The following is a 13,039-nucleotide window of genomic DNA, read 5'->3' as shown; positions in this document are numbered from 1 at the left end:
TAACAGCAAGTGTAGAATAGCTCGATTTCTGTTGATATTTGTTTTACTATTTCAGAAAATATAATGTCTAAGGCTCCTATGTGGTTAAAGTAACTTTTGTTTTCTGTAAAAGGGAAGGCTGTCTGGACTCTAACTGTAGACAAAGTAGATCCTGCCACAATTTGCCAAATGAAAATAGTTACAGTTCCTCCTTAGTTTCAAATACACTGTATCTGCTTTTTCTTTTACTGTTTGTATGAGCTTGCAAAACTTATGTTTTGAGTAACACGTTTGACTAATCAATTGCATATACTATTTGTTATAATGAAGAATTTGATTATTAATAATATGCCTAATTTTTCCCCTCTCTGGCTCTTTCTAAAGCTCCTTTGCCTCTCTTTTTCTTTGTTACACTGATACCTCTCCTACTCCTTAAGGCCTTGGAATATCTTTTCAAGTTTATTGTTCAGTCTCGAATCCTTTACTCCCGAGCTACTTGTGGGATGGAAGAAGAACAGTTCAGAGCCAACATCCAAGAGCTTTTCCAATCAATCAGATTCGTACTCAGCCTAGACAGCAGGAGCTCGGAGACTCTGATCTTCACTCAGGTTCGAAATATTTAGTGCTTCAGTTAAATTCAGTTTAATGAAAGGTATAAATACGTTCGTGCATATGATCATTGCAAGTGCCTACTAATTCTAATTGTTCTTCCAAATTATAAAAGAATGTGTTTGAGTTCATAGATTGCTGAAATGGTGAATAAGTTATGTGTTGATTCTTAAAATATCTTTCTTATGCTCCTATTAATTTTTCAGTTTAATGTTTCTGACTTGTAAACATATTTTGCAATTGGCATAAAGGTAATGTACCTGATGATTACAAACTGATGACAGAAGTGGTTCAGACAGATGTTCTGCACTATACAACAGTAATTTCAACTGGAAGCTTATTCTGCTGCATAATAACTATAATCCCATATAATCATCCTCTTACATAAGCATCACTGTTAATATTTGTAACAGAGTACTGAGTACAAGATTGTGATAGCCTCCACTTTATATTGTTTGGCAACTTTGAGTGTCAGACATTGTTAAATAGCTGAGACCTAACATCTTGATGTATAGTAAAGCTAAAACCAAATTAAGTATGTACATGATGTAGCAGATGTAACAGAGAAATGAAGACCCACTGCATTTCTTTTAGCCAAATAATAGATTTTTCTCTCTTTCTAATAATATCTTATTTGCACAGAAAGCATCACAAACAGTCTTGATTAGTAAAATATGAATACATGTGTGGAATAAAAACAGTTACACGAAGCAACTGTATTTTTAGAACATGTAATTTTGTGTTGTGATTGTATTAAAATATGTCCAAACTTATGTCAATAGTTTCTATATTAAATGTAAAAAAATGATACACTACAACTAAATTAGAAATTGGATAAACTAATGCATCAATAATTCCAATTAGTATTTGTTACACGTACATGTGTGTAGCTATGTCCCACCAAATTGTCATTGTTGTGTTAGTGAAACTGTTATCAGTGAAAAAAGGCACTTGTTTCTTAGATATTTTTAGCAACTGTCCCACTAATGGTTTGGTCCACATGGCCTAGAAAAGACAGACTATTTCTGACATTTGAGGTGAAGTGTGGTGAAAAATAGTTTAGTCACTAAGTTTTGTAGCCACGTGGCAAGGAAAATATTGTATGACGTTCTCTCTTATGACCCGATTCTGATTTTTTTTACCAGTGATACTATGTTACTTGAGGAGGTTATATATTCGTGACACATGACCTGTTTTGATACTTCAAAAGTTTGCCTTTTTGTTTCCCACTTGCCACTATGTTGCCCCTTAACCCTCACTGCCCCATAGGCCCCTCAGCCTGGAGGACAGGTGAGCGGAGCTGGGACATGTGCCCCACAAAAGTGTGGTGGTACGTCACGGCCGTCGTTTAATTCTGTAAGTAATACCCCTGTGTCCTGCACACGTTTTCATCATGGATGTACACAGTGACTGTTCTCCCCCACCCAATCCATGTTTGCACCTAGAATTAAAACACACTGCACAATTCAATGCTTGCAAGTTCAAGGTGATTTTCCAAGCACTAAAAATTTAAATATAAGGAATCTTTGGTTGTCTGCATGAATCAGCTTGATTGTAAGACTTGGTGATTAGAGAGAAGATATCAGATCAGTTATGATGCAGTTCTTGGATGCCATCCTGTAATACAAATAATACACTACAATTTTTGTGACAAGCAATAATAATAGAGAGTAAGAAAATAGTATTTTAAAAGGTTGGATCTTGGTTATATCTAACTGATATAACCACATGAGCCAATAAAAAAGGGAAATGGATTTTGTCCTATTCCTTTTTCTTTATATTCAATCTTTCCATGGTAATGGCACCAAACAGCAATGTGTTCTCTCTAATTACAGGTCTTTTTTGGTGCCCCACTTTCCAAATATATGCATTCCTGGAAATAATATCAATTTTAATCATTGCCGAATATTCCACCAGTACAGACTTTATTTAGTTTAAATAAGAAAAGAGGTTGAAATGACACTAGGTGCTTATTGCAATATTCAGCTATTACCCTGGTTCATTATGGCTGATAAATAATTTTGAAATAATAAATATTTTTTATAATATATTATGAAGTAACCATAGTATCAACATCTCAGCAGAAGTTTTCAACTATTTCTCCAAGAACTATGATTCAAAGTTCATAATAAGAAAAGGAAAGGAAAAATTTGATGTCAAGTATCATATGAGGAAGAAGACACATAAAAGCTACTAAATTTCCTATCAAACTAGAAGTCATTGAGATAACCTAATGCATGCCATTCCAACTATTGTTTACATACAGTGGAATACTGTGGGTAATAGTATTTACAAGCCTTATTTTGAAAATCTGTAAAATTGCAATCATTTTCATTCTGCACATTACTTTCCTTTGGCCATGACCCCATTTCATCATCATTTTTATTAGTAGAGAAAAAGCTATGCAGCAAACCTGCCACACGGTATACATCTTTAAATGTGTAGTTTTTCTTGGAGCTGATTATCTGCCCTGCCTAATTTTTGCTTTATAAATGAATTATGCAAAGTTCAGTGAAACAAAATAATTTCAAAAGTTTACTTTTCTCATTATCACAGTGATACCTTCTTAGCTATGTTGATTTGTTTAAAATTTTAATCTGAGAATATGTTTTAATGCCTTCAACAAATCAGTCAAAGGGATTGTTGATCAATATTTTTCAATAAAGCATATCTATGCTAATCTATTGTAGGAAAGTAATATAAATCCCGTAATATCTTAAGAGTCAGAAAGGTGTTATAGCAAATGTTTCATGGACTGCGTATTAAACTGAATTCAGAAAACACTGAGAGATTAAATGTCAGGTGAAAAGAAAATCTTTATTTTTATTTTATTTCATTTAGAATAAATTATACAGTTTTTGACTATGTCATATATATATAAATAATATAATCAATAAAACTTTATTTGTACCCTGCCACCATCTCCCCAAAAGGTCTTGGGGCAGCTAACAAAGTACTCAAGGTTCCACACATAAAATAGAATTACATATCATCAAAAATACACAATTTGACTGAATACAAACAATAGACAATGTCAATAGATAAAATTTAAAAAAATTAAAATTACTAAGGCACAGTCATACCCATGAGTCACTGGGTTTCTTCAAATACGAACTATATCGTTTTGTCCTGTTTTTTTTATTCTTCCATGAAATAAAGGATGTATTAAGGACAAAATATAATATTAAAGTGGCTTACTAGATAGTCTCATTGTTCTCAACCAAGACTACCTCACAGGATTGTTTTGAGAATATGAAATACTGTGCTTTGAATATGAAAAACTATGCTTTTCAGAGGAAGAATTAGTAACTTATTTAAGTACTGAAACCGGAGGAGGACGTGTATAAGCAGCTTAAGTACCATCTTGCACTTGATTTACTGTTTAATGTACAATAGCTAATCGTTGCAAGGAAATCTGATTCCTTTGGTTGCTATACCTCTGTTCTTTTTCTGGAAAGAAGTATTATTTTAAAGAAAAATGAAGGTAGTATGATGGAATAATAATTGCCTAGGATGTATGCATTTCTTTCTTTTGTCATACCATTGGCAACTATGCCCTCTATTATGCTAATTTCAACTCTGGAAAACGTTTCATCTGTCTCTAGCCCACATGTTGGCAAGTGGATCACTTGCAACAGATAAGCAGCTTAATTGCAATTCTGATCTGAAGAAGATCTAACAAATAGTAGGACTGAGACAATGGGTGACAAAATTATGTGATTCAGAATTTGAAAGCACTAAAGTGATTAGGACCTCTCTGTAGCAGTTTTTGCAAAGAAAAACTTTTGCTTAAATTCTCACATTCAAAAGGGGCATGACATTAGGAGAATAAGGCAGAGCTTAGTAGAATTTGTAATGGATGAAATTTAGAAAAATAGTTAAACATAAAGTTTTAAAAAATCAGGTAGTAACATATAATTTTCGTTTATATTTCTGTTTTAGTAAAAATCATGTTAAGGAATCAATTTCCCCCTCAAATGCCAAAGAATTAATCAATTGTTATGCTAAATGGTTATTTTAATGCTTTGTATTATTTATCATTTATTGAGATGTTAGAGCAGCGTTTCTCAACCTGGGGTCGGGACCCCTGGGGGGGTCACGAGGGGGTTTCAGAGGGGTCAAAGATAATCAGAAAACACAATATTTTCTGTTGGTCATTGAGGTTTTGTGTGGGAAATTTGGCCCAATTCTATTGTTGGTGGGGTTCAGAGTTCTCTTTGACTGTAGGTGAACTATATATCCCAGCAACTACAACTTCCAAATGTCAAGGTCTATTTCCCCCAAACTCCACCAGTGTTCACATTTGGGCATATTGAGTATCCAAGCCAAGTTTGGTCGAGATCCATCAGTGTTTGAATCCACAGTGCTCTCAGGATGTAGGTGAACTATAACTCCAAAATCAAGGTCAATGCCCACCAAACCCTTCCAGTATTTTCTGTTGGTCATGGGAGTTCTGTGTTCCAAGTTTGGTTCAATTCCATCATTGGTAGAGTTCAGAATGCTCTTTGATTGTAGGTGAACTATAAATCCCAGCAACTACAACTCCCAAATGACAAACTCATTTGGACTTTAAAGTAATCTGCTATGTTAGAGTAGGCCAGGCAGTTGCAGTAGCCACGGAAGTGGCAAATGAAAGGCTTTCTCTTCAAATTGATTGAGAACTTAAAGCCTTCCTGTTCTGATTGACTGAGGGAAACCTTGAGATTAATGCTTTAAAATATTTGCAAAACCCAAGCTTAATTGCTATGACAATGAAGCAATATAGGAGAATAAACTTTTCCTTTCTGGATTCCCTGGGGAGGATTAGTGGGTGAGAAAAAAACATGACTGCGAGAAAGTGAGTATTGACTTGTATACTCCAAGCATCACCTACATCCAGTTTCAGCCCTGCCGACCTGGGATATAAGGACAATGCAGAAAGGACCTAAGTAATTTATTTTGTCTTATTCTGACATTTTGTATCAATTTCAGAGGGAAAAACAATAACGGTTGAAGATGTGAACTACACCAATTTATTTATATATATATATATATATATATATATATATATATATATATATATAGAAAGTCTGTTATTTGCATGAAATGACACACAAATCACATAACCATTTTGTCTTGTCAGACACCACCTGATTATGATGCTGTTTATTAATTTGGAATTTATTAATCTCTACATGAATTTTTAGGAAGATATAATTTTCCCTCTCTCCATATAGAGCAGAAATTGTAAGATACACTTTACCAATTCCCCTTTCATAAATTGTAATATTTATAACATTGATCCAGAAAGCAATCAGAAATATGTGTGAAATTCAGCAGTCTTTTGAGTCTGTGCTCAACTACTCAACTTGAAAAATTGATGCTGAAATGCTTCTCCTACCATTCTGCAAGAAGCTGAACCATATATTCATACACGGCTATGGTCAGGCTGCCAGAAAAAAAGCTTGATTTAATGTGTGAAATATATTTATGTGCCAGAGACAGCAGGATGAGATAAAGTGAAAAGCTGAATCTGGCTTTTAGGCTTTTTCCTCTTGTACAATCATTAATTCAGTTTTCTTTTAAACCTATGATGTTTTATTCTTGTGCACTAGTGCAGATCTGAAAAGTCTCATATTTCTTCATTTCCTTTTCAGGCTGCTTTGTTGAACTCCTTCCCTGCAATTTTTGATGAACTATTGCAGATGTTCACAGTACAAGAAGTGGCAGAATTTGTTCGGGGGACTCTTGGGAGCATGCCTAGTACTGTGCACATTGGACAATCTATGGATGTTGTTAAATTGCAGTCTATAGCACGTACTGTAGATAGTCGCTTGTTTTCTTTCTCAGGTAAGAGGGCACTATATTTTAACAATTCTCTATCCGATTTACTGTTTCTAAACATACTGTATGTGGATAAAACTAATCCAGGTCTCCTGATGGCAGAAAACTGTAAAACATTTTATACTGGAGGCAGGAATGATAACTTGCCAAAATGAATGTACATTTGACTAGATAAAGAAATAAACAAGCACAACGTTTTAATTGAAGGAAGTGATTTTAAGAAATATTTAGCATACTTATTCCAGCAGTCATGTGGAGCTCACAGGCAGGAAGATGAGAAATAAGGAAGGAGGAATATTCAGTTTTTGCTCCAGAAGCTGTGAGCCCCTTCAGATCCAGAAATACAGGCTGAGTGTCCTTCATTACTACACCACCCTTCTCAGGTGAAGAAGGTTGACTAAAGCCCATGTTTGGGGCAAGGAGCAGAGAACATGGACCTATCACTGCCAAAATATCCCTCATCTATAATGTAGTTGGTCCTTGAAAGGCTGCATGACCACTATCTATTTTAACAATTCTCTATCCAATTTACAGATCAGTGCTCCCACTTCAATCTTTAGTCTCTGATCTGAATATATCACAAGTCTTTAAACTGAAAAATAACTATATAAATATAGGCAAATACAGAGGAAGTTATTCTTAAAGTTACATAATTACCTGTAAATGGTTCATCTTATCCAAGTCCTGCCAAAGAAACCATGGAACAGGAGCAAAGACAAAAAGTTGTGTTGTTGTTAGACCTTGGATTTTATATAAACAAGACTGCTTCTGATTACCAAATGAAAGCTCAGTCAGTGCAAAATCCATGGACTCCATTGCCAGGTTATGTTTTCCCTGTGGATAGGAAAAGGTATCGAAGTTTTCAACCCAAATGCTTCAGCAGATTTCACTGGTTAGCTTACTCATTTCATGTACAAGCTGCACTCTAAGCTCTGTGTGGTGTTTGAAAGAGAAGTTGGAGGTAAAGATGATCATCAGGAGCTTGGTGCATTGGTTGCTAAACCACTTGTGCAATGGAAAGATACAATAAAGGTCTTCAAAAAAACAGAACGACTTGTGCTTCACTGAAAACTTCTTATGAATTCACAGTGGAAAACGTCTTGATGTAACCTGTCATCATGATAAAGGAAAGAAGACAGTAGAAGTAAACAGAAAGGAACTTCTGCCAATTGTTGAAACTATTGTGCTTTGTGGCCAACAAGAACTAGCCTTAAGAGGGAGTTAAGATCTTGTGCCAGATCAGGGGACACTGACCTGAAAATTCATCTTGAAACTGCAGCTATAAATGCCCAGTATACTAGTCCCCCAATACAAAATGAACTAATAAACTTTTGTGGTGACAAGATAGTCCAAAATTGTTGAAAGATGCAATGCAACTCTGTTTTGGCAGATGAAACTTTAAATGTGGTACCTCCGAATAGTCATCACTCTCTTTAAGTTACATTGATGTTGAAGCTGCAGGAATATAAGATTGTATAGGCTTTGTGAAGATAAGTGATATGACAGGTAGAAGATTTGGAGCCATTATTTTGAAAACATTGCAAAAATTGGGTTATGATGGCGCTAACTAATATGACCTTGAGGGAGCTGGGGGTGGTAACGGCCGACAGGGAGCTCTGGCGTGGGCTGGTCCATGAGGTCACGAAGAGTCGGAGACGACTGAACGAATGAACAACAACAAACTAATATGAGTGGTCGTATTAGTGGTGAACAGGCAATAATATTGTAGAAGTATCCAGTGGCTGTCTACATGACAGCAGTGCTCACTCACTAAATTTAGCCTTAGCAAAGACTAGTTGTATTCCATCTGTCAGAAACTGCCAAGGAACAATATCAATTTCTTCAGAGCATCATTTTTCAGACTGGCACTGGTGAGGAAAAATATAAAAGACTGTTTTCCTAAATCAAGAGCAAACAAACTGTTGCCGATTTGTGAAACCTGTTGAGTGATGTGATGCAGTTTTACGTTTTGTTGAACCGTGATGGTTAGAAAGTTTGAAGAACTTAAAGAGTGTCCTATATAAAATAGTGAGACTTCGTTCTAAGCTGGACACCCTTTTTCAGCTGTTCACAATGCTGAATTTGTAGTAACCATACATATCCTAAGAAAGCTTCTGTCATCATCTCTTCAGCTTAGCAAAACATTACAAAGAGTAGATATTGACATTTTCTGTAGTCTGCAACATGTTTACAGTCTCTTAGAAAAAGTCAAGGAGATGCACATAGAATCTATGAAATAATTTCAGGAGATCTTTGACACAGCAAGATCAGTGGTAGAGTCTGTGAGTGGAGAAGTTAGGATTCATCACATCTGTTGAAGGCAAACCAACACCTATGGAATATTATAGGCTAAATGTATACATCCTATTTCTGGACTTTTTCTGCAATCAGCTTGAAGAAAGGTTTACAAGGCACAGGGAGTTAATTCAGGAACTGCAGGTGTTCCTTCCTATTAATTGTGGCAATTTAAAATCTAACTCAAACAAGTGCACAGAGCTTTGCAATGTATGCCTTCAAGATACTGACACACTGATGAAAGAGTTTGACCTATGGTGTAATGGGAAGAAACCTCTTCAGATTTCTGCAACATTGCCAGTGTCAACAGTTACAAATGAAAGGTTGTTTTCAACTCTTAAACTTTTAAAAACATACATTAGATGCACAATGAGGCAAAAAAGACTAAATGGACTTGCATACTTGAGTACCTGATTTCTGTCGAAGTGTATTAACACAGATTTCAAGTGTTTCCAACAGATGTTGTGGTATTCTTTTGTAACCACTAAATTACCAGTTAAGAGTAATTTTTTCAATTTTTTAGACTTGAGACTCTGTAGCTAACATAGGAATTTGAATGAGTCATAGAATGTAAATGATTTTGTATTATGGACTACTTTTCATAATTTGCTTTAAAAAGTGTCAACCTCTCCTAAATTTTGTTTTTTTGGCTATGGGGCTGGTTACAGACATCTCTCTGGTGCAGGGTACTATAGTAAGATAATGGCTACAAGAGATACACTGTGGCCAAGTCCTGTCTGTATCTAGAGTTTCATGTTACACAAATTCAAAGAACTTGCTGGATTTTGCAGCCTTCCTTCACCTACATGAATAGCTCTCATCGGTGAGCATATAGCATCATTGTCCATACTTGTGTGCTTGCAGTGTAATGCTGTGTTTATAAGAGTCTAACAAATACAACACCACATTATTCCAATATTGACATTAGATACAGCAGAGTATCTGAAAACAAGCTATCCTAAAACAAGCTTTTCAGGGCAAGAGCAGTAACAGCTGCTGTGTGCATAAGATGCTATTTTTGCATCTTTTTCACAGAATCCATAATTAGGATAGCACCTGGCTTTCGGTGGGTCTAAAATAGCCCCAACCTGCTCTTTTAGGGAAGGTGCAACGACATCCAGGGCATGTAGCCTACTCAATTTCTGAACCCAAGAACCATCACTGCAAACAACCTCCGTTTCATTGAGGTTTCAGTCTATTGGCTGTATCAAGCCTATTATAGAATTCAGGTGTTAGATATCTGGTCTTGTATTAAAGAGAAAAGTACACATAGCAATACTGAATTGCATTTCCCCCTTTTCTTTTCACAGAGTCCCTTAAGGAGGACTCTGCCATATATAGATAATACTTGGCAGATAATACTTGGCATCTGAAATATCACAGAAAAAAGAACAACTGTTTGTCCTTTGTTTTTCTGCACTGCAGTTCAATAACAAATGAAATCCATAAGTTACAAAGATAATAAATGAAATAAGAAGTATATTACTATCAGGGATTATAAGATACTTCAAAAGCAAAACGGCTCTGAGTATTGGGCATAATAGGAAGGTTTATGAACCTTGAGTTTCAAATTTATATTTCTCATGGTTCTTACTTTTACATGTGTAGCTCACCTTCAAAATAACCTAGACGCCTAAATTCCATAGAGTAGATTCACTGGATCAGTAAAACATACATAAGTTGTTCATTTACCAAATTTCCATTGATTCAGTGGCTCTGTTCTAAGCAGAATTAGCAGTGGGGTTTAGTCTTAAGTACGTTGGGTCTTATAAGTATTATTAGACAAAATGTCTTTAGACACTATGCTTTATTTTCTGTGTTATTTGCCATTTATATTTGTGGTCCAGTCGAGTGTTGCCAGTGCCACTTATTTTGATCCTGTCTCATATAAGAATGATTAAATCTGGCTAAATACATCTAGTCTTGGTTTATTTAGCTACTGTAGTAAGCAACGTTGATTAAAGAAAATACAAACAAACTAGAAATTGTTGTTAATAACTCCTGCAGTTTCATTCACTGTAATTAAACATTGGGCAAAGGAATTCTTTGTTTGGAGTTGGAATGTGAATGAGCGAAAACAGATTCTACTGAATACATTCCTCCTGCAAGTTGATAGACTGGATATTAACGGGCTTGTTAAGTAAATGTTTTTCTATCTCTATCTGTTAGTAGTGCTGCTATATTTTCCATTTCTAAATGTGTGTTTTTGGGATAGCAGTGTGGCTTCAGATAACAGTGGCTTTAGATCTCTTGTAAAATAATGTTGAGCTTCTGGTTTCCATTCCTAGAATCCCGACGCATTTTGTTACCTGTGGTTCTTCATCATATTCATCTTCACCTGAGGCAGCAAAAAGAATTGCTTATATGCTCTGGAATTCTCAGCAGTATTTTCTCCATCATCAAAACTAGCTCTGTGGTAATTATATTTATTTCTTTATTCCATGCCTCAGAATGTATAAAATATGTATTATATATCTATTGAGACCACTGCTGCTTGTGACCATAAGTGATTTTTTAGTTTAAATGTGTTGTGCAATTATTATATGTGAGGGCTATGCTCATATAATGCACTAGTACAAAGAAATTACAGGTATACAGATTACAACTTTGCAAATATATCTTCTTTCTTTCCTGCATTTCAAAAGAAAAGTTGAGATTAAAATAATGTTTAAAACTGTCATGCTGGGAACTACTGTAAAATCAATTAATATTGCATTATGTTGCAAATTTTGTAATAAAACGGAGTAACTTAATTAAATTTATTTTTAATTAAGGAATGGGCTTCAACTGGGATTTCAGCATTTTATTTTCACTACAACAAAAAGTAATTTATTAATTAATTGGGCTACAGGGCTACAAAGCCACCAAAGTTCTTTTTATCCAACTGCTTCTTTACACAACCTGTTTTTTTTTTACCTGCCAAATTTGAATGACAAAGGAGGAATCATTGCAAGCCTGATTTAGTAAACCATAAAATAGATTATTATGAGTTTGATTTTGAAATATGTTTATTCAGTGTAAAATAATATAATCAGTGTGTTGGACTGGCAGTTGAGAAATCCAGCTTCAGATCCCACAATGTCATGAAATCCAGAGCTAATATGAGACCCGAGAGCCTGGTGAAGTAGGGTGTTGGGTGTGTGCTTAAGTTCCCACTATGAGAATGGAGAGAGAACACACAATAGGAATGGGTTTGTCCATCTACCAGGCACTGTCAAACATAAGATCCAAGTGGTCCAAGTCACTGAGATGCACTGGGAAAAGCAGGAAGCAAACTGAACATTGCAATTACCTTCAAGGATTTCATCCCTGGAGGATCTTAATAATCAGGATTACAAGACTGACAGAGGTAGACTAACAGAAGAGAACTCTGATGGGATGGTGCAATGATAGATGACCCTTTAGGGCAGGATAAACTTATATATCCATCCAATCTTGCCCAGAGACATCTTGAGAGCTACCAAAAACAGGACACTGCTAAAATCCAAAGCTGAATGTAGGCAGTGTGTGTGGAAAATAATGTTAAGCTCCCTCACTGAATCAGAAAGAGAAGTTCCCTGTTCAGATCTGTCTAAAGGAGCCCCCTCCCCCCGCTTCATTTGTCCTACCAAATCAGTGCCCTGATTGGCTAACCCACCCCTCAATGCATAGACCATGAACACCTCATGGCTTAGAAAGAAGCTTGTAAAGTGCTGTCTACAAGATGATACGCTGTTGCTACTTAGTGCATCACTGCATGTAAACTCCTGGGTAAGGGTGGAGACGTACTTGTCCAATATCTTCAGCATTCATGAAAATCATTAGCATTCTGTGCTTGTGGCATTCAGTCTCCAGAATTCTCTAAACCAGTGGTTCCCAACCTTTCGTCCTCCAGTTGTTTTGAACTTCAACTCCCAGGAATCCCAGCTAGCTTACTAGCTGTTAGGAATTGTGGGAGCTGAAGTTCAAAGCACGTGGAGGACCAAAGGTTAGGAACCACTGTTCTAGACTCTAGTTTTATTTATTTGAAGACAAAAATAGAGTGATTATCATAATGTATGTCCACTATTTTCAGAAATAGCTAATAGTTAAATAGCTCATAGTAAACCCTCTGTGTTACACATTTTGAAAATTAGCTGGGTACCTCTCTACAGTGTACACTGTGTTTTAAGAAGCTTTACAACACAAATTTTCAACCACAGATATTTTCAGCCATGATAAAATACTGCAATAAAATCAACAGTCATTGCAAACAACAAGTAAAGAAAGTGCATCAAATAATCCCCATCAATTCAGACTCCCCAATGGCTTCTTTAAACCCTCAAATCCGCGCAGAGTGTTGAAATATATATAT

At 35.7% G+C, this 13,039-nt stretch overlaps 1 protein-coding gene across 8 annotated transcripts in view; it reads left to right on the top strand.

Annotated features, from left to right (window-relative positions):
* The window catches only part of DOCK3 (dedicator of cytokinesis 3), a 217,072-nt gene that overhangs the window by 143,944 nt on the left and 60,089 nt on the right, over window positions 1-13,039 (top strand). For 6 of the 8 annotated variants that reach the window (XM_060765804.2, XM_060765805.2, XM_060765803.2 and 3 more), the window contains exons 23-26: window positions 417-587; window positions 1,858-1,944; window positions 6,225-6,417; window positions 10,995-11,122. In XM_060765804.2, coding sequence (XP_060621787.2) covers window positions 417-587; window positions 1,858-1,944; window positions 6,225-6,417; window positions 10,995-11,122 — 579 coding nt within the window. The remainder of the gene's footprint in view (window positions 1-416; window positions 588-1,857; window positions 1,945-6,224; window positions 6,418-10,994; window positions 11,123-13,039) is intronic. The other 2 variants (XM_060765806.2, XM_060765801.2) reach the window with 1 other exon arrangement.

Source organism: Anolis sagrei, chromosome 2, assembly GCF_037176765.1.
Source record: "Anolis sagrei isolate rAnoSag1 chromosome 2, rAnoSag1.mat, whole genome shotgun sequence".
Classification (NCBI taxonomy): Eukaryota; Metazoa; Chordata; class Lepidosauria; order Squamata; family Dactyloidae; genus Anolis; species Anolis sagrei.
Note: the sequence above shows the minus strand (reverse complement) of the source record. Positions and strands in the feature narration are given on the sequence as shown.